The sequence below is a fragment of the Doryrhamphus excisus genome, chromosome 22 (assembly GCF_030265055.1).
Source record: "Doryrhamphus excisus isolate RoL2022-K1 chromosome 22, RoL_Dexc_1.0, whole genome shotgun sequence".
Classification (NCBI taxonomy): Eukaryota; Metazoa; Chordata; class Actinopteri; order Syngnathiformes; family Syngnathidae; genus Doryrhamphus; species Doryrhamphus excisus.
The window spans coordinates 14,029,357-14,051,678 of record NC_080487.1 but is presented as its reverse complement, the minus strand read 5'-3'; the positions used below and the strand labels follow the sequence as shown (position 1 = coordinate 14,051,678).

The 22,322-nt window shown below is 44.4% G+C and overlaps 2 protein-coding genes across 9 annotated transcripts in view; both read left to right on the top strand.

Moving 5' to 3' along the window:
• The first annotated feature begins 968 nt into the window (after positions 1 to 968).
• Positions 969 to 13,779, top strand: c22h10orf90 (chromosome 22 C10orf90 homolog). The gene is made up of 10 exons (XM_058061817.1): positions 969 to 1,610; positions 3,771 to 3,837; positions 6,366 to 6,430; positions 7,930 to 8,887; positions 10,338 to 10,484; positions 10,917 to 11,023; positions 11,282 to 11,447; positions 11,771 to 11,840; positions 12,215 to 12,311; positions 12,628 to 13,779. The coding sequence occupies exons 1-10, from the start codon at positions 1,080 to 1,082 to the stop codon at positions 12,664 to 12,666; spliced, it is 2,247 nt and encodes a 748-aa protein (XP_057917800.1). The 5' UTR covers positions 969 to 1,079; the 3' UTR covers positions 12,667 to 13,779.
• Positions 13,780 to 14,538: 759 nt separating this feature from the next.
• LOC131109881 (disintegrin and metalloproteinase domain-containing protein 12-like) overlaps positions 14,539 to 22,322 on the top strand; it is a 48,329-nt gene continuing 40,545 nt past the window's right edge. For 6 of the 8 annotated variants that reach the window (XR_009120798.1, XM_058062343.1, XM_058062342.1 and 3 more), the window contains exons 1-2: positions 14,539 to 14,843; positions 21,821 to 21,933. Coding sequence is in view for 6 of the 8 variants with exons in the window: in XM_058062343.1 (XP_057918326.1) it covers positions 14,774 to 14,843; positions 21,821 to 21,933 (183 nt within the window). In the remaining 2 variants the exon portion in view is untranslated. Of the gene's footprint in view, positions 14,844 to 21,415; positions 21,655 to 21,820; positions 21,934 to 22,322 lie in introns of those variants that run through there. The other 2 variants (XM_058062339.1, XM_058062344.1) reach the window with 2 other exon arrangements.

Sequence of the window (22,322 nt, the reverse complement as noted above, 5' to 3'; positions counted from 1 at the left end):
TATGCACGGTTGCAAAAAACGTCTTTACAGGAGTTAATATATGAGGGGAGATTAATTAAAGCAGTAAACTGTTAATTAGAAAACTTACACAATGAATACATCACTTGGAATTTATAACCATTCCACTGTTACATAAGATATTTATTGGCACAAAGAGAAGCACTGGTTTGTGTTTTCAAAACTTCATGACTTCATGAACTTATTGAAATGAAAGCAGCAGAGGGCGCTGCTGCAGCCACACTGTCCCTCCTAAAACAAAAAAAGCTTTTGATTGTAATTTTATTTAGCATTTTTGCATCATCTCATTGGAGCCTCCACCACTTTCCAAGTTATTCCGGCGACTGTCCATCTACTTAGAAATACAGATTTCCCTTGTCCTGAAAAGTGGTTTTATGAATGTTTTAGTGTTCTTGCCTGTAGATTGAAGCTAAACTTGAAAATATCTATCCAGGCGCATCATGTGGATTACTGCAGTTCACAAGCTGATTCCTCAGGCAGTCACATGGTCCAGATGGACGCCCTGGGATAGATGAGCCACATCAGCCGCGGATCACAAGATCACAAGACGGGGGATTCAGCTAAGCGAGGGGGGGTTAGGGGTAATTTTGTTGTAAGGAAGTCATGGCGTTACATTTATAATATGATCATAGGCGCTATTATCATGTGAAAATGAGAATGTCCCACTTTTACAATCAAGAATAACTTGCCATCAAAAATAAAGTCGCATCAACAAGTGTTTGTTTTTGAGTCACGCCAGCCGCCCCCCCCAACCCCCCTGCATCTTGCCATCCTCCTCCCTTGTAGTGTATGATGAGCCGTTGTGCTCACTAGCTCCTTTGTTTCCCCAAGCATCCCTCACACTGACACCGACCACGACTAGAGACAGCGCCCAATGGAAGGAGACAGCACCCGATGGAAGGAGACAGCACCCAATGGAAGGAGACGGCACCCAATGGAAGGAGACGGCACCCAATGGAACCTTGCTCATTTAACACAGTCGTGTAGAGCGTTTGTCTAATGGTCTTTCAGAACAGCCTGAAACAAGAGACCTGAGAGCGGTTACCTGAGCTGCTCCAGGCATGACTCTCCGAAGACCAGCTGCTCACCTGCCGACAGGCTGGAGGAGGTCCGGAGATGAGTCCATGAGCTCCAAAGGGGGCAGCTTGTCCTATCTTTCTCGGCCTCGGAGCGCCCTTGAAGGCAGACAACTGGACAACTGGCTCCAGCACCTCCACAGGATGCAGAGTGACCACAATCCAACTCCGGCGTCCAGCAACCGCACCACGCCTACTCTGGATAGAGAACCAAGTGGCCAAACCTGCAGACCGTACAGGAGTCCCTCCTTCAGCGGGGTCTCTTCTCCATGTGGAAGCCAGTGGGGGAGTTTGGTGGGCAGCCAAGACTCCCTCCAGAGTGAGTTCTTTGTCCCCGTTGGACGCAGAGGGAGTTTGGAAAGGGTTCATATCATGCAGACGCCCAAGAAGGAGCAGTCCCAGGTCAGTTGTCTTGCTCCTGTGAAAACCGGGTGGCTCCCAATCCAGAAACGTGTCATGATGGTAGAGGATGCTAGGAACCAAGGCCAGATGTCTACACATCGCTCTGCTTCTCAGGTAAGACTCTAAACCTATGGTTTCAAACATGAGTGCACTGTACCCACTCCAGTAAATCCAAGATCAGGTCATTTTCCTAGTGTGGGTGCTACAATCCATACGCAGATGCCGAGGAAGTAGGCCTGGATCCGGCATGATTGCAATAATATTACTGGAGAGCTGTGGGAGTGAAGGCTAACAGGAGATGCATTCGGGTCCAAGTGGCAGGGGCAGCAGTCTCAGTAAGGAAGCCCAGACTTCAAGACTCCAAGTCTACAAAACACACATAGACCGGTTGGGCAAACTCCCATGTACCCTCCAGTACCATCATGAGGGTAAAAATGGCATTCAGTGGCACAAAAGGTGAACCTGGGTCGGGCATGATTGCAGGAGCCGTGTGAGTGCAGGTTAGCAGAAGATAGAGGAGTCTAGTCATCATCTCTGTGGGACGGCGTACAATCTCTGATTATGACTGGAGTCATAAAGAAGATAATAGAACGACTGTCGCGTCTTAATAGGATGGTGTACCTTGACGTAGATGTATTTCTCTTTGCCATATTTCACATCTTTAACCAGGCCTTTGTCAAGAACCTGTGCTTTCCCAAGGATTTGTCACTGAAATCCTCTCAGGCTTTGTTACTCTTACGTGTCCCACAGAAAGGTGTACGAGTACGAGTCTTAAGGGTAAAAATTGCAAAGTGAAGACTTAAAAAGAAAATGTGCCATCGAGAGCCATTTGGGATCAGGCAGCGCTCCGGCATCCTTTTGAAAAGAGCTTACGCTGCAGGACCTCTGCACATTATTCCAAAAGGTTTACGAGCCATTTGGAGCTGTGGCGGAAAAGATTGAACTTATTGCCCTGAGCGAGGAGAAGCTAGTCAATGTGCAGCAAATTCAGTGGAAGTGTTATACAGTCAAGTGATGGGGGGGCGGGGGGGGACTCACCACTGTACAATGCCACCATTTCCCCTGTGACTCCAACACAGTCATAGCGGATTATTGACATTTCACTCCATTAAAAATACCTTATATTTATTGTCGGGAGCCCTGCACTCCTGCCCCCATCATGTGTGAAAACAGGAGAGCACAATTGATTGTTTTTACTGACTTACAAAATGCTTGGGGTGTCTTGTGTCACAAGATCTCACAAGGTTAAAACATTTCAACGTTAATTTTTCCTGATAATTTCCATGATAATAAATAAATAACAAATTTGTCCGTTTTCCTCGTCTGCCGTCCCCAAACAGGCAGGGAGGGGCGCTTTGCCACGTTTGTTCCAAAGAACAGCGGCATGAACGGAGTAAGCCTTTTTGTCATACAGTCTCTTTGACTCGGTGGATGGAGGCGGGGCCGCTGACATACACACAGAGTGCAGAAGAGTTCAAAAAAGGTTCAAAAATCCGATCCAGCCAATATAACCCCCTTGAATATAATCACATTATCCATTGGCTCTTCCCGTCTGCTGAATACTTGTAACTGTTATATTTGTTCACTTCCTGCTTTCCATAATACAGTTGTACAGGTGTTTTTTTTAAACATTTCTCGGTTAAGCGATCATAGTCCGGAGAGTAGTGTAGAGAGGCTGAAATTTGGAATAAAAAAAAATAATGAATGAAATACCAAAATAGTTGTCAACTGGGTCATTGATTTGTCGTTGATTTATCGATGAATCGTTGCAGCTCGACTCTACTCAGCTGTCTATTTGGTATGCCCCAGGGCAGCCCAGGCTTACCGCCAGCAGCGTGTGACTGTGCAGTGAATGACTAATGGCTTTCAGCATAAAGCATTATGGATCGCTGGGAAAAGCCGCTATATAAATCTCATCCATAATTATTATGATTTCTACTCCGTTACCATTCAAAAGTATTCTATTTCGTAGAAAATTTTGCAAACCCTTTTTCCCTCCATCAAGTACAAGCTGTTGTTTTGATCGGTTTGTTAGAAAGATTATGCTAAACTTTTTCAAACGGACATCACTTATGCCAGTGAAGAAGCCATTAAAATGTGGTGATGTATATTTAACTTGGAGTTACTGTCCGTTTACATTGGACACAAACGGTGCAGTGACCAGGGAAATCAAACAGAGGGAACCGCACCCATGGGACTGTATTGGGGCTAAGGGTTTAGCCACCACTTTCACATGTTCTTAGCTCATTTACATATTTACTCTTATTTTTACAGGTGAAACTGAAACAAGCCATCACACCCACCTTTCAGAAGAGTCGAGGAAGCGTCAGCATGCACCAAGGTTTGTGCTTCGTTGGGGTGATGCATTTTCTAAAGCTGCCAAAGAGTCCCAGCCGCAATGTCACATCTCTATCGGGATCTGAAACGTGGTGAGAAGAGATAGGAAGCTAGAGGCTTGAAGATAAGACCAGAGATCCAGACTGATTGGGAAAGGAGCCCCGCTAATCTTTGAACATTGCGGCCCTTCACTCAGACTGAGCCCCTCTACCTCCTCATTCTTGTTTATACATCCGTGATCCCGTCAAGAACTGGGCTGCATCAAGGAATCAAAGTAATCCATCCTTGGCAGCAGGAAACGTGGGCATAAGGGCCGTTGAAAGAACCGTAAAAATAATCAATCGTGAGGTAAAACACAGGTCTTTGTGCTGAACCTGCCTGGTTGGGAGTGCTAGCCGTCGAGCTAATTGTCAACTCGATGTCCAGTTAAGGTGTCAGAGAGTGACATTTACCACCGCACTTTATAGCATCTACCGTAAATGCTCCACTTAAATTAACACCTCTATTCCATTAGCCGCAGCATCTCCCAGTGGGTCTACAGAAGCAAATAACTGCTGAGGTCATTGTCTTTTTATGAACCTCGCAAGATGGCAGTAGCTGCAGTTGATGCATCATTAGCGGAGTGGCTAGCTGCCTCTGCATGCGCTTTAAAATGTTGAGACATTGAAAGGTGGAAGAAAGTTATGAGAAGAAATTCAACCTTGACAGTCCTGATGGCTTCCAACGTTACTGACAAGGAGATGCTCTCTGAGATGTTTTCCACACGGTACAGAGGAGGGGGTACTGTCATGATCCTTCAATGGAACAATAGAGTTTAAGGTTGTGCAGGGGCGTTATATATATTTCAGGTTTGAAAAATATCAAATTCAGTCTTTTTTAGCCAATTTTTTTGGGAATACTTGAAAATTCTTCTGAAATGATATTAGCAATGTATGACTTATTCCCCTACTATTATTATTTTATGACGAGGAAGTGGAATGACGGCCATTCCAAACATTCCCTCCGGCTGTCATCTCCTGTCGTATCCTTTTCAGTCCACCATTTAGCAGTAGCTCTTTGAACCAGACTGAAGGTGTTTGAACCAGAATAAAGCGTCCAAATCTAAAATTGCCTGAGGGTAATGAGCAAATGTGGCCAATAGAAGGAGTGCTCTTCCTTTTTTTGCACATGCTGGCCAATTTTCAGTGTCTCTGTGCCCACATGCTGTTTAGTGAAAGCTTTGCAGGCCATCAGGATGAGGATGGGCACTAGCACTGCTGGAGGAATTATCACATTCTTTAGGGAGTAGGAGGGAGGCTCACAAATTAGTCTGCGGCTTTTTTTTTCTTTTTTTCCGAGACAGAAATGAGAGATTGGCTGACTCAGATGGAACACATTGAACCATTTTCCCTCCTGGCAACATCTCTGAAAACACATTATTTGTGTTTATCCAGCTGCAGTAACATGTGGGGGGTTTTTTTTGCACCAAAGAGACACAAATTTCAGTATTAGGGTCACGTTGAAAAAAATAATAATCAGAGATTTCAAGAATAAAGATGCAAATTTTACGAGAAAGAAAGTCATTGTCATGATCTGCACTTGTTTTGGTCTGCCGCCCCCTGTTGTCTCTGTTCTGTCCTGCAGTGGACTCCTGCCTTGTTCTCCTGGTCTGCACGCCTGCTGCCCATCAGCACCTTGCACGCTTCATTTTTGCTCCTGACCTTTTTGTCACTCTGCCTTGTACTCGTATTTTAAACTGCCTACTGTCTGTACGTAGTTGAGACACTTTGTAATTCCTTATTTGCTACTTTGTACTATTTTAGCTTCCCAGCGACCTTTTGTCACTGGTGTCTTTTGTTGTACTTTGTTTTTCCTCCTCTGTGAGCGCCCTTTGTTTATTAGTAAATACCCTTTTAGTACATTTGCCTTGGTGTCTGCTCTGGGGTCCTCACCATTATTCTGTATACTTATTATGAGAATACTTATGAGAAAAGTCGTACATTTACAAGAATAAAGTCAAATAAACTGCATGCTATTGGAGAAACACAAATGTGTTTTCAGCGATCTTGCCAGGAGGGAAAATGCTTCACTGTGTTCCATCTGACCGGGCCTCTCTCTCATTTCGGAGTATACTGTACTTTATACTCGAAATCCCGTTTTATGTAGTTTTCAATGTGATCCTAATCCTCCGTTGTACTCTAACGTTCTCCCTTGAAATGAGGAATCCTCTACACAGCATTCAGCGGAGGTGTGTGGGGGTGTGTGGGTTATCCCAAAGTGGAAGCCGGTCGGTCGGCATGGCAACAGCAGACGGGGTGGCCACCGGTGGTGTGATGCAACCACTCCCTGTTTGTCAGTGTCTCTAAGGGTCGTGCCAGAGTCACTTAGCCGTGCTAACATCCATTAATCCGTTATTGACATTGTCAACAATGTCACTCAGTCAAGCCGGGTGGTGGTTGGGGTAGGGTGGGGGGGGGGGGTGCATGTGTAAGAGAGAGGAGGAGCACAACTTGTTGGAAAATGTGACTGTTTTGTTTTGCCATCACATCACAGAAGTGGAGAGAAGTCCCGGCAGGACGTGGCGGACACACGACCAAGGATCTCCCGTCATTAAACAGGTAACCGGCTTTCACTTGGAATACGTTGTATGTCGGAGATACAGTATGGAATGTCATGATACTTTTTTGTGTTTTTGGTAACACCACCCCTTTAAGAAATAGCTTGGTAGGCTAATGCTTCAGTGTGGTATCACCGGGAAAACAAGAACTTGACACAGATCCTAAACTGTTTGAACGTGTTTAAGAGTTAGCATTGCGGAAAATGGAAATCTCACATTTATCTTGGGTTGCTTGGTAGTTCACTGTTTTTTTTTTGGGGGGGGGGGGTGCTTTGGGTGGAATGGTCCCCATTCTACCCAAATGATAGTCGCTGCCAGGTAGAGGTCTCACTCCACTTCATCTTACTGACTGTTCTGCACATACAAGAGTGAAACCAGTCTTGGTTGAGGGTGGAGCTTAACTCGACAGAATAAATGCTCAGCTTTTGCTCAACCCCCCCAGGTTAGAACCGTGCTGTCTAGTCTTTCGGCATGAACCCATGAAGCCTGCTTGTAGAAGACGCAAAATGTCCAGGCTAAGCTAGTTTGACACCCCTTTATAAGGGGACATATTATGCTACTTTTTCAACCCTTTGAGTTGTGGACTTCTGTAGAGCAGCTACACACAATGACCTTTCTAGATCTTCCAGAATCTGCACCTATTCCAGCTGTATTTCCTTGGATTTATTCTTATTCCACCCACAGCCCGCCTCCGGGCACGCACACTTTGCTGTGATTGGTCACACTGCAAAACTAGGACGAGGAGCACTCATTGTCGGACACACTTTGTCAGAGGCACCGCTGGTGCAGTGGAGCTCAGACGTTGGACATGAGGGAGCTGTGTTTAGTAACTGCAGACAATGTTGGTGTTCTCGCCACCTCTGTGGGCGCACAGCATGTCCGACATTTAAACACCTGTCCCGGTGTCCCGGTGAGAGCAAGCTGCTTCTACGTACCTTTTGGGTACCAGACGTTAAAATGAACAGAAACTCCAGAGGCAAGGGTCTGATATACGTATTATGTATACGTAGATACAGCAGCGATAGATAAATATAATTCCACATGTATGAACCACCGCTGGCAAGAACTTGACCCGGTTGACCGGGTGTGGGGGGGGCAGCCCTCCACTAAGCAGAAGGCCTTGCATCAGCATTTCTCTTTGCTCAATAAACACCATCAGAAGCCTCTGAAGACGTGACACTTGGCCCTCTGGCCTCCTTCACTGCGGAGATGGAGTCTCATTGTTATTCTGTGAAGGATGGATCCAGTCTGGGCTGGATTGGTCCGCTTGCTGATGCTCCTCTCTCATGGACTCATGGACTGTGTTGAGATGAGTGAGCGGTACGAGAGTCATCTAACTTGAGAATAAACACAAGAAGCCCTGAAGGAAGATGAGGTTGCTGACCTCCTGTTTAACGTAGCACCATGCATGGAGTGGAGCTCCACTTGTTCTCCGTCACGTGATAAGGTTGATGTTTTTCCATAATGGAGGGTGATTGACACCTTCATTGTGCTTTTCAGGGCTCCGCTGCTCATGAAAAACACGGAATCTGGCGTGCTCTGAGGAGAGGCTGGAATAGCAACAGGACCTCAGAGCCTCCCACACCCAGAGTAGAAGAACCCCGTGAGCAAAGCCCTCAAACATCTTCCACGTGTAAGGTGTTCATTCCCTTGCGCAGGGCGAGCAGCGGCCATCCCGTGACGCCCCCCGACCAGCAGCTCAGGCGCAACAGCTTACAACCCTCACACATCCAGACCAGCTCCGCCGCCACCACCCTAGTCCCTCATCACAAAGTTGGTTTCTCCTCCATCACCATCTCCAGCAGGAAGGTCACCAGATCGGCCAGTCTCACGTCATCTGACAGGCCTGCGTACGACCACCTGGAGAAGACCAGGCAACCTTTGCCTGATGTTCCCATGGACCAAACCTCCAGCGGGGTGCAGAGGAAGCCCACCATCGTCAAAGTGGTGCAACAGAGGACCACGCTCAGCACACATCCGTCTTCTCTGGACACGCTGGTCCACAGGAGAAAGGCCGCCATCATTAAAGTGACGGAGCACAAGGAGAGCTACAGTCCAGCTAGGGAGACATCTCAGCGCCCAGATGGGACACACAAGGAAAATGGTACATGGAGTCAGGGAAGCCATCCAGACGACAAAAATGGCGACATATCACACACGTCCACACTGAGACTTCCTGTCAACAACGCTCCCTCGGAGATCTCTGGACAAAAACCCAAGAGGCCGCTGAGTTGCCACGGCAATGTCTTCCCGCGCGGAGACGAGCCAAGCGAGGAGAGAGTCCTTCCACCACCGGCTGTCAGGAAATGGAGCTTGAGCCTCCCTCAGGAGACCACGCCATGCGACCCCGCCAGCTGGAGCCCTCTCGGCCCAGTCAAAGGTGCGGCGGACGCCTGGAAGCTCAGAAAAGACCAGTGGAGGAGGTCGTCGCCCTGTCTCACGCTCATTCAGACGCCGGGTAGGTTTGATCTTCTTGTCAGCACTTTTTGTCCAACATCTGCAGCTTCATAAGTCTAAAAATACACACACCAAACAGCAGCATTTTAACACCAAACAGCATTTTTGCATTTATATTCTGCTCATTTCTCGGCCCTTCGAGTTGTGGACTCCCGTGGAGCTGCTACACACGATAACCCGTTCAAGTTCTTTCAGAATCTGCACATATTCAGCTATATTTCTAATATTTCTAAAACGCTCAGTTTTTATGTATTCCACTCACGGCCCGCCTCCAGGCACGCCCACTCCGCTGTGATTGGTCACAGTGCCGAGTGGATAGAAACACTTCCGGTTCGTGCCACTAACTTTTTAGGAGTTAATAAACAGTATAAGAGCTGACAATAAATGGCGATTTCGCACACTGCCGACTGTATATACATATTTACAGTTTGTGCCGCCAACTTTATAGGAGTTTTAAAATGTCCGCTGGATCCCGAATCCAATCCGGAAGTGGAGACTGTACAGTCCGAGGTTTCTCAAGAAAAGAGGTTACTTCAAGACGTCTTTCAATGGTAAGTAGCTTTAGCATTCTAGGTTCGGTTAGGTTAGGTTTTCTAATCTACAGCATCGTTAGGAATTGTAAACAAATGCGGCGTTCCCTTTTGCGCCATAAACGGCGCCATAAGCGCAATGCAATATTTTTTTGCGGCCACTAGGTGTCGCCAAAAACACCAGCCCCTTTCATTTGAACTGCATTTGAACTCTTGTGACCTATTGTGTCCCCCCCCCACACACACACACTTTTATGACTTATAAATGTTGTTAGAATGTTGCATTATCGATGCCAAAGTTTCAGCTAATGAAGCGAAGAAGTTTGCGATGGCTCTGAACGCTCGGTTTCAGGCAACACTGGCTCACTATGACCTCACAGAGAGCCTTGTGATAAGATAGACTTCCTTATATGGGTGGGCCTCGGGTACAAGCTGAGTGGGACACTACGGAGTGAGCGTGGAATAAATTTAAAACAGGCCGCTTTGGAAATCCAAGGAAATACAGCTGGAATAGGTGCAGAATCTGGAAGCTCTGGAAAGCTTCCTGTGCGGATTATCCAAATGGCTGAAAATGAGCATAATATTGGTGATGTTAAAATGTCAAGTATTTGTACTTGAGTGTTCTTCTTTGAAGCCTCTGCTTTTGTGGAACTGGTCCGCCGAGAGAAGATGTAAGTCGGCATGATGTCCTCACACTAATAAATCTGCTTGATTATGCAAAACAAGATGAAGCCGTGACGAGTGAGAGTGTTTATTCATTCATGACGGTTTCTCCCACGGCGCCGTGATTAAATATTCCTTCATTGCATTCATAACCCGCATCATCAATTAATGAACCAAAAAGCCAAAAAGTGGCAAGATTTGAAATGAACGCATTTGAAATCCAAAATGAAGCAGTGAGTGTTTATTGTCGTGTTGCAGAGCCTCATCAGTCTCCAGAGGAAGTCCTGGCGCTCAACGCGGCTGCCATCATCGCAAACATCAAACTCCAAAGACAGCTTAGTAAGAAAAAAACATCACACGGCAATTTGGAAGGGGAATCCGCAGCACCCCCCCAGGGAAATACAGGTATTATTACCCAGACTCTTTATGTAATTATAATTTGCCATCCTATCACGCATTGATCTCTCTTTACAATTACCTGGAAATGTTGCAAGCTCCACACTTTCCTTCCACAAGCTCACCTTACATTGAATGGGATCTCATGCTCAGACATTCTGATGCCATACCCAGGAATAAGGAACATATGCAGAACCAATCGTGGCCGGTACGGATTGCATAATGAAGGGGCAAAGCCTATTTGGAACTATAGACGTCTTATCAAATCCGTAGTGTATAGATGCACCATTCTCTCATGTGGAAGTAGTTTAAATATGAGTGCGTTTGTGGCCTCCTGTTATGCTTGCCCCCATTCTGATGACCAGAAATCTTGCAAGGTCACGTGATTGAAAGCCAGTAATAAATGAAAATAGAAAGAAAGGGATTATTTCTTTTTTCCAGACACACACACCAATCCTGACGATAGAGGCAGAGACGTGAGCCAGGATACGCTTCCTGTCCCGCTGAGTCCCGACCACCAAAGACCACGTGAGATTATTTCGCTGCAGGTAATTGCAATTGGTGGAAGCTTTTCATTTGGTGCAAAATCTTACAGGAGCATCACAAATGCACGGACATACTTTTCGACTGTGGAGTCCTTCAGGGATCAATTCTTGGGCCCAGCCTATTTGCTCTTTACCTGGTAGCAATATTCAAAAAGCGTAGCATCTCAGCTATCATTTCTATGCCGATGACTGCCAAATGTACTTTTCACTAAAAAAGACCAAATGACCAAATGACCAAATGACCAAATGTTCTCTCTGCAGGAAGCACTGCGGAGGTCCAGGCCACACTTCATCTCTCGTTCCCAGGAGCGAGTACGAAAGTTGGAACACATGGTTCAGGAGAGGAGGCAGCGGTCCAGCACGGCAGGCCCACAAACCAACGCTGCACTCAGGCAGAGGGGAGGCCAGAAAGCGTGGTCCACAAGCGGTACCTGTGCTCATTATTATTTTTTTGTATTATAATGTTTTATTTAGGATGTAATTATCTATTATTATTTTTAAGGTAGAATGTAAAATACATGTACAAGTATTGTCAGAAATGGACTTGAAGGGGCTTTTTACAGTGTTTACTGACCCCTTGTGGGCATTGCTGAGACCTACAGCACCTGTTGAATCATTAACAGTGAGGGACTGCAGCGTTTTTGAACCTTTATTTTCGTACAAAAATACAATATAATACAGTACATGAATTAATCATTTTAATTTTAAAGAGTTTTAAAATATTAATACTTTTTGTTTGCCTACATTTAGGTCATCTATCCAAATTCAAAGAGGGAGCATCTGTTGCTGCTGGGAAAACCAAGGAGCGCAGAACAAATTGGTGAGTTTACAGGGATAGGATATGATATGATATAATGATGCTATGCTATGCTATGCTATGCTATGCTATGCTATGCTATGCTATGCTATGCTATGCTATGCTATGCTATGCTATGCTATGCTATGACATTATGTGGTATGATATGATATGATATGGTATGGTTTGGTATGTATGGTACGGTACGATATGATATAATATATGATATGATATGGTATGACATCCTATGGTATGGTATGGGGTATGGTATGGTACGATACAATACGATATATGATATCATGTATGGTATATGATATGATATATATATATAATATATAAAATATATAATGTGTGTATGATCAAATTGAATAATAAATGTTGTCCATGATGATTTCCAGCCTGCTAACTGAGGTGAAGAAGAAAAAGGAGGAAGAGATGAAGAAGAAGAAGGAGGCTTGTTTGACGAATAGACAGCGTGTGGAACTTTTCAGAAAGGTATCAAATCACCTTTTATTGCACCCATTTCATTTAAAGAAGCATGTCTTGCTATCATGAAGTGCCAACCTAAAAGCAATATGTCCCATCCTCCACTGGAGGGTGCTGTTGTATTACATTACATACACACAGCCTCCGGTTTCATCAAATAATGCTGCTCATTTGGAACAGCCTGCTTTGGTCAGAGAAATAGCTAATTATTCATTATATTTCAACTGTTCCATATATATTATTATTGTGCTTCCGTTTGGAAGTGCACTGCACTATGCTGACTAATACTAGTTATATTTTATATCGTTCTATCGTTTCCTTCCAGAAACTATTGGATCAGATTCTTCACAGAAACAGCAGCTGAGTGGTGGAGACACAGGAATAAAAATTGGAGGAGTTGGGCTCTCAAAGTCAAAGGGGACCTATTATGCTTTTCCCATTTTCTTCTGTTAAACGAGGCCAAAGTTTCCCATAATGAGGTTTGGAAGTGAGCCCTAGAAGAACTTTGGGATGGAGCTCTGAACGCTCTATTTCATCCATCCATCCATCCATCCATCCATTTTCTATGTCGCTTATCCTCACTAGGGTGGCAGGGTATGCTGGAACCTATCCCGGCTGTCGTCGGGCGAGAGGTGGGGTACACAGGGGTTGCCAGCCAATCCCAGGGCACATATAGACAAACAACCATTCACACTCACATTCATACCTATGGACAATTTGGAGTGGCTAATTAACCTAGCATGTTTTTGGAATCTCGAGGGACTCCGGTTTCCCTGGAGAAAAGCCACGCATGCACGGGGAGAACATGCAAACTCCACACAGAGATGACCGAGGGTGGAATCGAACTCGGGTCTCCTAGCTGTGTGGCCTGTGCGCTAACCACTGGACTTCCTCACGTCTCATTTTGAGCCTTGGGATCAAACTGCCTGGTACGCTATGTCTGCAGGATCACTGGGTCACATGGCCTTGACTCCATCTTGTCCATTCGTGGGGTCAGAGGTCACTCATGTTAGACGTGACGCATGGCGGGCTTCCTCCGCACCAAACTCCTCCAAACAGAAGACAAGCCAGTGTCCAGTCATCACCCGGTGCCAGCTATTAAGCAGCAAAATGGCGGAATGTGAACTCTTCTCCTCTCGCCAAGTTAATGAACAGTGGATGTTTGAATGGCGCCTTTGTCAAAACACACACACACACACACACACACACACACACACACACACACACACACACACACACTAGATCCTGCCACAGCCTTTTATGCCAACACTAGAATCCTGAATCCCGCATGGGGGTGTATTACTATCATAATGCTTCATTTAAATGGAATAAGATGCTTTGTTTTTAGATTGGACATGTTGTGTTCATGGAAATGACAACAAAGTGCTGAAATGGGCTGATTTTCCATCCATAGTGGAGCTGGTGCAGTCAAGCTGAGGGAGGTAGAGGCAGATAAAGATGAGATGCAGGCCTTCAAAATAAAATAACAAATACAGCCTCTTTATGCTTATTTTTAATTGAGATTTTGTTTATTGTTCATATATTACCTTTAATGAAGCATAATTTATTGTCCAAATATTTCATATAAATTACACTAAAGACATGATTTATTTTATTTTAAACAACATAATACATATACAAATATTAAAAATGTGCATAAATTATTTTAAATATTTAAAAATATGTAGTTGAAAAAATAAATGCATTGCTATTCAAATATTAAATCAAATGTGAATACTTTAGTTTGATTAATGGGATGGTCACAATTTTAGCAAAAGCTGCAAATTTCCCCACTGAGGGACGAATAAAGGCATATCTTAAATACTTTTATTGAAATATTAAATATACTCATAATAAAAAATAAAAATCATTTGAAACAGTTTTCAATGTATTGTTACGATACAAAAATAATTACATAATTCAAAAATAATAAGTTATATAAATATGCATAAGCATGTTTCACACTGCTTTAAACCACTATACTCAATATATTACTTAGTACATAAGATCAATAATTATTGTAATTAGTAATAAATATATTAATATATATATTAATGTCAATCAAAACTAAGCATTATTACATTACATTAAAAAAAATCCCTTCATTAAATCTATGACATTTCTTGGTGTGGCCGTGGAGGAACATGACGGGTTCTAGGACCCTGCGGGGCTCCTCGGGTGAAGCACATGGCGCTCACAAGACAACTCTTTGCTGTCATTCTTCCTGGACCCACAACCGAGCACGACCTTTCCCCGCGTCCGTCCAACAGCCACCTCACGCCGGCAACACTTTGGCGGGACGGCGCCTCACACCCGGTGCTCGGTGGATCAAATTGCGGGACGTCATTGGACTTTTTTCTTTGAAAGCTCCCCAATGAGGAGCGGGGGGGAGGAAAGTGGGAGGCCCGTCAGCTGTTTGGTGCTGGGATGTTGAATCTGCACTGAAGACACATCAGCGTGTCAGCACCGCCATGCCTTCTTGGACGGCCAGCCTGATGATCTGGGCGGCACTGCGGGCTGTGGGCGTGGGACACCCGGCAGGTAGGTGGACGATGACACGCTGTGGATCGGTTCATGCCAAAAACCATAAAATACCTGCTATATGAAAACAATTTAACATCCGGTTTAACGGAACCGCGTGGAGTTTTGTCATAAACTCATGCTGAATATTATGCATTCAAATTTGATTATAACATACATGATTGACAATTAATGTAGCTTTTAGTACAATATGTGTGCAATAAAACAACAACATTAGATTATGATCATGGTTTTTATTTAATTACCATGTTTACATGATTAGAAAATGAATGAAAGATGACTAAACAATGAATTCATACACAAAATAATTATAATAATTGAATAATAAGTACAGCTGGGATAGGCTCCAGCACCCCCACGACCCTCGTGAGGATAAGCGGTAAAAATGAATGAATGAATAATAAGTACAACTAAAAATGAATAAAATACATACCTGTAAATAATAAATATTAAACTAAATAATATATATAATATATAATAAAATAAATGTAATTTTATTTATTTAAATTTAATGAACTACCAAAAGACAATGAAAATACATAATGGAATGAATGACACATGATTAAATAAATATATGATATGTTATCATGTAACTAAATGAATGCTGAATAAATGAATGAATAAAATAAATGATATGTACAAATGGATAAGAAACTCTACTTTAGTATAGTATACTATTTAATAAAATAATATATCAATAAAAACACCCCAAAATAACCCAAACTGTACTGTTTTTAATATTATGGCCAAACCCATCCATCCATTTTCTATGCTGCTTATTCTCACTATTGTTGTGGGGCATGCTGGAGCCTATCCCAGCTGTCTTGGGGCGAGAGGCGGGGTCCACCCTGGACTGGTGGCCAGCCAATCCCAGGGCACATATAGACAAACAACCATTCACACTCACATTCATATTGATGCAGGTGTGCCTAATGAAGTGTCTGCACGAACGCATTGATGTGTCGCCGCCTTGGCTTCCTCTCTCCACGTGTCACTTCCCAGGCCGGGAATGAGCGTCCTCTCCCTCTCTCTGTCTCTCCGTCTCTCATCTTCCCACTCTTCCAGTCACTCTCTCCAATCCTGGGACTTAATTAGGTGGGCAACAAAAAAAACATACGGGATTCCATGCCAGCAACTTGTTCATTTATTCATCAAGAGTTCATAAGGAAGTTCGGCCTTGATGGCGTCTCTTTCCTGGGGCGCTTCCTCATCAGCTAAGAAAGCCTACCACTCTCATCGCTCCTTCTCCTCCTTCTCCTCCTTCTCCTCCTTCCCGCCTTGTTTACCTGCTTCACTGAACCAGCAGTGTGGATTTAACACAGCCAGTAATTCATTAGATGCTCCGACTTGTCGCAAATTTCATCTTATTCCATTTTCTTTATATTATTTATTACTGAATGAATTTTTACTGACTGTTCAGGGCCGGTTGTGTGGAATATATCTTCATTTCCTCATCTCATATTTACTGATATGTGTTACGTAGCGAAGTAAAAGTAGCACAACTATCCCAAGTGTCGGAGATAAGTCAGTGTGCTCACGCAGAGTAGCGGAAAACACTGGTAAAGGTTAATATTTCATAACAAGCACATCGTGTATTCGCTGTAAATGTCACTTGCAAACGGACAAATGACAAACAAGGAATGGAAACAAGAAAAAACAAGAAATGCTGTTTTAAATATTATGTCTGTTTAACCGGCTGCACGGTGGAGGAGTGGTTAGCGCGCAGACCTCACAGCTGGGAGACCCGAGTTCAATCCCACCCTCGGCCATCTCTGTGTAGAGTTTGCATGTCCCCCCCCCCCCCGTCTGTGTGGACTGGTGGCCAGCCAATCACAGGGCACATACGTATAGACAAACAACCATTCACACTCACATTCATACCTATGGACAATTTGGAGTGGCTAATTAACCTAGCATGTTTTTGGAATGTGGGAGGAAACCGGAGTACCCGGAGAAAACACACGCATGCAAACTCCACACAGAGATGGCCGAGGGTGGAATCGAACTCTGATCTCCTAGCTGTGTGGCCTTCCCACTAACCACTTGTCCACTGATATGCAACAGGCTTTCATTTCTTGCAACGTAACACCAAAGGAAGTGTGAAAGTGATCACGTGGGTGTCAGACTTGGTTTGAGTTCAGGAGCAACGTGACGCATTTGTTGCCACGGCCCATAGCTAACAACACATAGCTAACAACACATAGCTAACGGCACACAGCTAACGACACATAGCTAACGACACATAGCTAACGACACCTAGCTAACGACACGCTCGCCATCACAATAGCATCTCATGACTGCAGCAGCTGCCTACCTCACCTCTCCGTTTTATCACCTTTTAATGGATGCCAGACATGTGGCCCAGAATCCGTCCAGGGAAGTGTGAATGAAATCCATCACCTTCCCAGCTTGTCACATTCACATTCCGGATCAGGATCCGGAAGCTCTTGACCTTCATGGCTGAGGCTGTGAGGAGGACTCCCTGCTAGGCGGAGAAGGAGTGGAACACCGCTGGCGTCTTGATGGCATTTTGGCTGCAGGACCATCCACTTCCTGGATGGTATATGTTGATGGTATATGTTGATGGTATATGTTGATGGTATATGTTGATGATATATGTTGATGGTATATGTTGATGGTATATGTTGATGGTATATGTTGATGGTATATGTTGATGGTATATGTTGATGGTATATGTTGATGGTATATGTTGATGGTATATGTTGGTGGTATATGTTGGTGGTATATGTTGGTGGTATATGTTGGTGGTATATGTTGATGGTATATGTTGATGGTATGTGTTGATGGTATATGTGGATGGTATATGTGTTGATGGTATATGTTGATGGTATATGTTGATGGTATATGTTGATGGTATATGTGGATGGTATATGTGGATGGTATATGTTGATGGTATATGTTGATGATATATGTTGATGGTATATGTTGATGATATATGTTGATGGTATATGTTGACGTCCAGCCAGGTGACAGGAAGTGGATTCATGACTTGAAATAACACGGCTAAAGAATATCATCAATTGTAGCTAAAGGCGAGTATGATGGTGTAACCATCAGTGTTTGTGTTCTCCGACTGTTTTGTGTGGCTTATACGGAACAACAGATGTTATTGGCGGTATTGAAAAGGAATATTGATTAGCAACGGGGGGGGGGGGGGGGGGGGTCCTGTCTGTCGATATTGTTATTGTATGCTGGACAATACATTCACTACAGTATCTTAGGTAGTGTTTGCATATCATGATGATATCAATTATCCATATGGAGTTATCCTCCAAGGACACAATATTCCTAAGACAATTTGTTCTCTTAGCAGTGGGGGGGGGGGGGGGTGCAGGAGAATATATGACGGAGGGTAATGATGAGAGAAGGGTGGTGGAGTTGATTGTTTTGGTCCGCAAGGTCGTTAATGATAATTGCGTCATCCATCACTCCAGTTGCCAATCAGCTTTCTCGTTCAATTAGCCTCTGATTGGGGGGGTTTGTTGTGATCGTGACATGCCTGTCAATCACCCCAAATGTGAAGCGGCTTCCCGTCTTAAGGCTCAACGTCAGAACTTGGCTGAGAACATTTCCTGGATGGAATCCCAAATCCCAGCGTCTGATTAATAGTCGCTTGGACGAGATGGAAGCAGAATTCATTAAGACGCCTAAGCACTCCTGTCATACGTAGAGAATCTTTGACTACTTATTTTTTTTTGCAGTAGGTCCTAAAAGTAACAGCAAACTCCTGTCATACAGGAGAACTAGTGGTTTTAGAGTAGATCCTTAAAATAGAGGATCTTTGACCAGTGTTCTTGCAGTTGGTCCGTAATAAAAAACATTTTTGCAAGACATTCTTAAAAAGAGTTGTGCATTAGGGCCGTAAAAACTTGTACAGATCCTCAAATAGAGGATCTTTGACTCAAATGTTTGCAGTACATTCCTAAAAACAATACATAGATGACTTTGACTAGCATTTTTTGCTCTTGGTCCTCAAAAACAACAGGGGGGCTTCTGTCATATATACTGTAGATCATAGGTTCCCAAAGTGGGGTATGCATACCCACAGGTGTACGTCAATTTCCATAAAAAAATTAATTTAAAAAAAACGCTCCAAATTACAAGTACGCCTGAACGCATCACAGTGTGAGGAGATGCAGTAGATGAGATTAGAGTGTTCCTGTCATATAGAGGATCTTTGACGAGTGTTATTAGAGTAGATTCCTAAAAACAACAGAGCGTTCCTGTCATATAGAGGATCTTTGACCCACGTTTTTGCATTGGGTCATCATAAACATCAGAATGATCTTTGACTAGAGCTTTTCCAGTAAGTCCTTAAAAACAGCAGGTCACTCCTGTTACATAGAGGATCTTTGCCAAGTTAGAAGTTGTTAAAACAGCAGGGTGCTCCTGTCCCACAAATAGAGGATATTTTACTTGTGTTTTACTTTGCAGTAGGTCTTTAAAAACAGCAGGGCGCTCCTGTCATAGAAAGGATCTTTGGCTGGTGCATTATGTTTGCGGGTTTTTGGTTTTATTTTTGTTATTTTTTGTGTGGAACAATCCTGGAAGTGTCCTTGCCTGCACTTATTTGCTTTTTAAAACCCTACAAGGACTCGTTTCAAAGAGTCTCCTTCAAGCACACAAAGTTCATCTGATGGATTCTCAAGATCTTGAGAAGCGACTTTGGAGTGCGTCCTTGCATGCCCCCCACCCCCGCCCCCCCGTCGAGTACTCAGGCATTAGTAATTAGAACTTTGTACTTTGCTGATGTGCAACATATGTGTAGCCCCCTATCTCATTTTGGAGCACACGCAGGAGGGGGGGGGGGTAATGGGGGGGGGGGGGTGTGCGGTCAGGGGGGAGCAGAGCACCATATGTGCTGCAAAAGCAAATACGCTACAATATTTTCATGGCTGTCCATGGCTGCTGGTGCTTGGGCTGGCTAGCGGGTTTTCATAAAGTACTTTTTTGTTTGTTTGGAACAAAGTGAGGGGGGATTAAGGGTGAACCCTGAAGCATGCCGGAAGCCTGCATAGTGCAGTAGGTGCGTGTAACTGTAGTGAAAGTTAAATCAAAACACGACTGGTCAGACCCGCCCAGGTCAGGTCACAATTTCAGAACTTTTTTTGCTGAAGCATTGGGCCCCGTCCTGGCTAGCATTTTTTACAGTGGATCCTTAAAAATAAGCAATTGCTTCTGTTGTACATCAACGCACACGTCTTGTGCTGGAAGACACAGCTATCAGAAAACATCCGAAAAAATAGGCATGTTTTTGAGGGTATTACTAATTTGATTAATCATTTCACTAATCATTTGACATGGTTATAGATGAACGTGTGCTGTCATTTTGAATGATATGACTATTTTTCAATGCAATAGTAATTTATCGATGGTCCTGTGAGAAGCAGTATTGGCACAGTGAGGGGGAACTACCGGTGTAGCTAACATCCAACGTCTACACTTAGCATGTTGGCAACCAGGTCTAATAGAAGGTCTAATCTAATAGAAGCGGGGGTCTCTTTGTGTTCACGGTTGCATAACCGGAGCTCCTTTTTATTGAACATGCAAATAAAATGACCCCCCCCCCCAGGGTAGTCCTGGTGGTTGTTGTGTTGCCATAGCGCCCCGTCATTCCAGCATGTGGTGCACAAATGAGGCTGCAAACTTTTTTTACAGACTAAAAACCTCATATTTAATTGTCAAAAAGGGTATTATGGAGTGTACTTTGGCCTGGCTGGGACCACCACCAGGACTCCACCAGGACTCCACCAGGACTCCACCAGGACTCCACCAGGACTCCACCTCTTTGCTGTGTTCATCCAAGTCCTCAAGCTAATGATCCTTTTGTTTTTGTGTGCGGGGAGGGTGGGGGTGGGGAGGATGCCATCCTCATTGGGAGGCGGGGGCGGGGGTGGGGGTGGAGGGTGGAGGGCGCCTGCTTCTCATCACCATCCTCCAGCTGGATGAAGTCTGCCCAGATGTTCACCTCTGGATCCGCACTATCAGCCGGTGTGTCACTGTGATGAACTCCAGAACGGTTCTTTATTTTGCTCCCCAACAAAGCTCATCGGGGGGGTTGGGGGGGTTGGGGGGTGGAGGGTGGTGGGGTTATTAATGCTGGAAAATACGCAGACTCAGCAATTAAGCCGAGTGAGTCATGGGAGACTAGACGGGAAAAACTTTGAACCGTGTTCTTATTTGTAATGAAAAATTTGCAGAAGGTGACGGTGCTGTGTCAACACCCCCCCCCCCCCCCGCCACCCCCCGCTGAGCCATTGCTTATTAGCAAGGATAATCTACTGACAGGCCTTGACCCAACTTGCCTCAAACCTTTTAGATGAAGTATCATTAAAAAGCAAAGGAATATCTATTTTTCATTCTCCTTGCTGTCGGCTCCATCATTCCCGCGTTCAGGGAATTTGTGGACGGAATAGCAATCACACTTGGAAAGGTTTGATGGAGACCAACCTGGGAATTTTAGTGTTTACGCAGGAGCTAACGATGCTAACCACCCCTGCTGCTTTTGTCTTTTTGAACTGTAGCCGTCACTGAGTTCGATGCCGATCACTGTCTGTCTCACTTGGAAGTAGGACACGGTGGGAGTTTTATTTCTGGATGAATATATTGGATTTGGGATAGCGTTCCACAAATAGTTACCGTTTTGGAGGCCCGGTTATCACTTCAGAGGAAAACAGGAGAAAAGCCTGTTAGTGACAAAACTAATCCCAGCAATGCATCCCGGACACCGGAGAACCAGCTAACATCCTCAAAAACTCTTCTCTAATGTCTGGGAAAAACCAGTCCCAAGGTCTGGACACTATCTGAAACCGATCCCACTTCTGACACCAACATGTCAGAGTGTGTTTGATTGAAAAGCATGAAAAGAGAAACAACTGAAGATCTGCGTTCTTAGGCGTGGTTATTCTCTGCAAGAAGGATTGGGAGAAGATTTGAACTTTGTGCTTTCTTCACAGGGAGTTCCACCGTTCAACCCAGACCCACCGCAAAGCAGAAACCATACGGGACCACGGTCCCTCTTCAGCTCTCCGGGAAAGACTGGAAACCAATCCACCAGCTTCAGTCCCAGGTGAGGAAAAACCGCAAGTTGGTACCATCATCTTCTGGTCAAAATTGAAATACTGATGTCCCACAGTGGAGGACTGGAAGTAAGCGTAAGAAAAACCAAACTTACAGCTCCCACCTGATGTATTTTAAGATGTGTAGCAAAGCCTGCTGGTGGGCGTGTACATGGGGTGATCTGATCCTTCAGAGGTGGTATCATGTCCAGGAGGAAGGAGGTTTTTCTTCTATGACATTATAAAAATCTGCAAAAGCAATCATTTTAGCATCTTCTCTCCAAACGATGGAGATGATGGTTTTTACTTTTGGAAGACCATTAAAAGGTCACTTCCTAACTCCAGACTACACGCCATGCAGCCATGAGGGAGATCTTCCCGTACATCCAGTGAGAGTATT

What these genes read in the sequence shown, in the direction of transcription:
- c22h10orf90 (XM_058061817.1), top strand. Translation starts at nt 1,080, where the DNA reads ATGACTCTCCGAAGACCAGCTGCTCACCTGCCGACAGGCTGGAGGAGG. An exon ending in AAGGAGCGCAGAACAAATTG is followed by an intron (nt 11,841 to 12,214) that starts GTGAGTTTACAG and finishes GATGATTTCCAG; the next exon opens with CCTGCTAACTGAGGTGAAGA. An exon ending in GTGTGGAACTTTTCAGAAAG is followed by an intron (nt 12,312 to 12,627) that starts GTATCAAATCAC and finishes GTTTCCTTCCAG; the next exon opens with AAACTATTGGATCAGATTCT.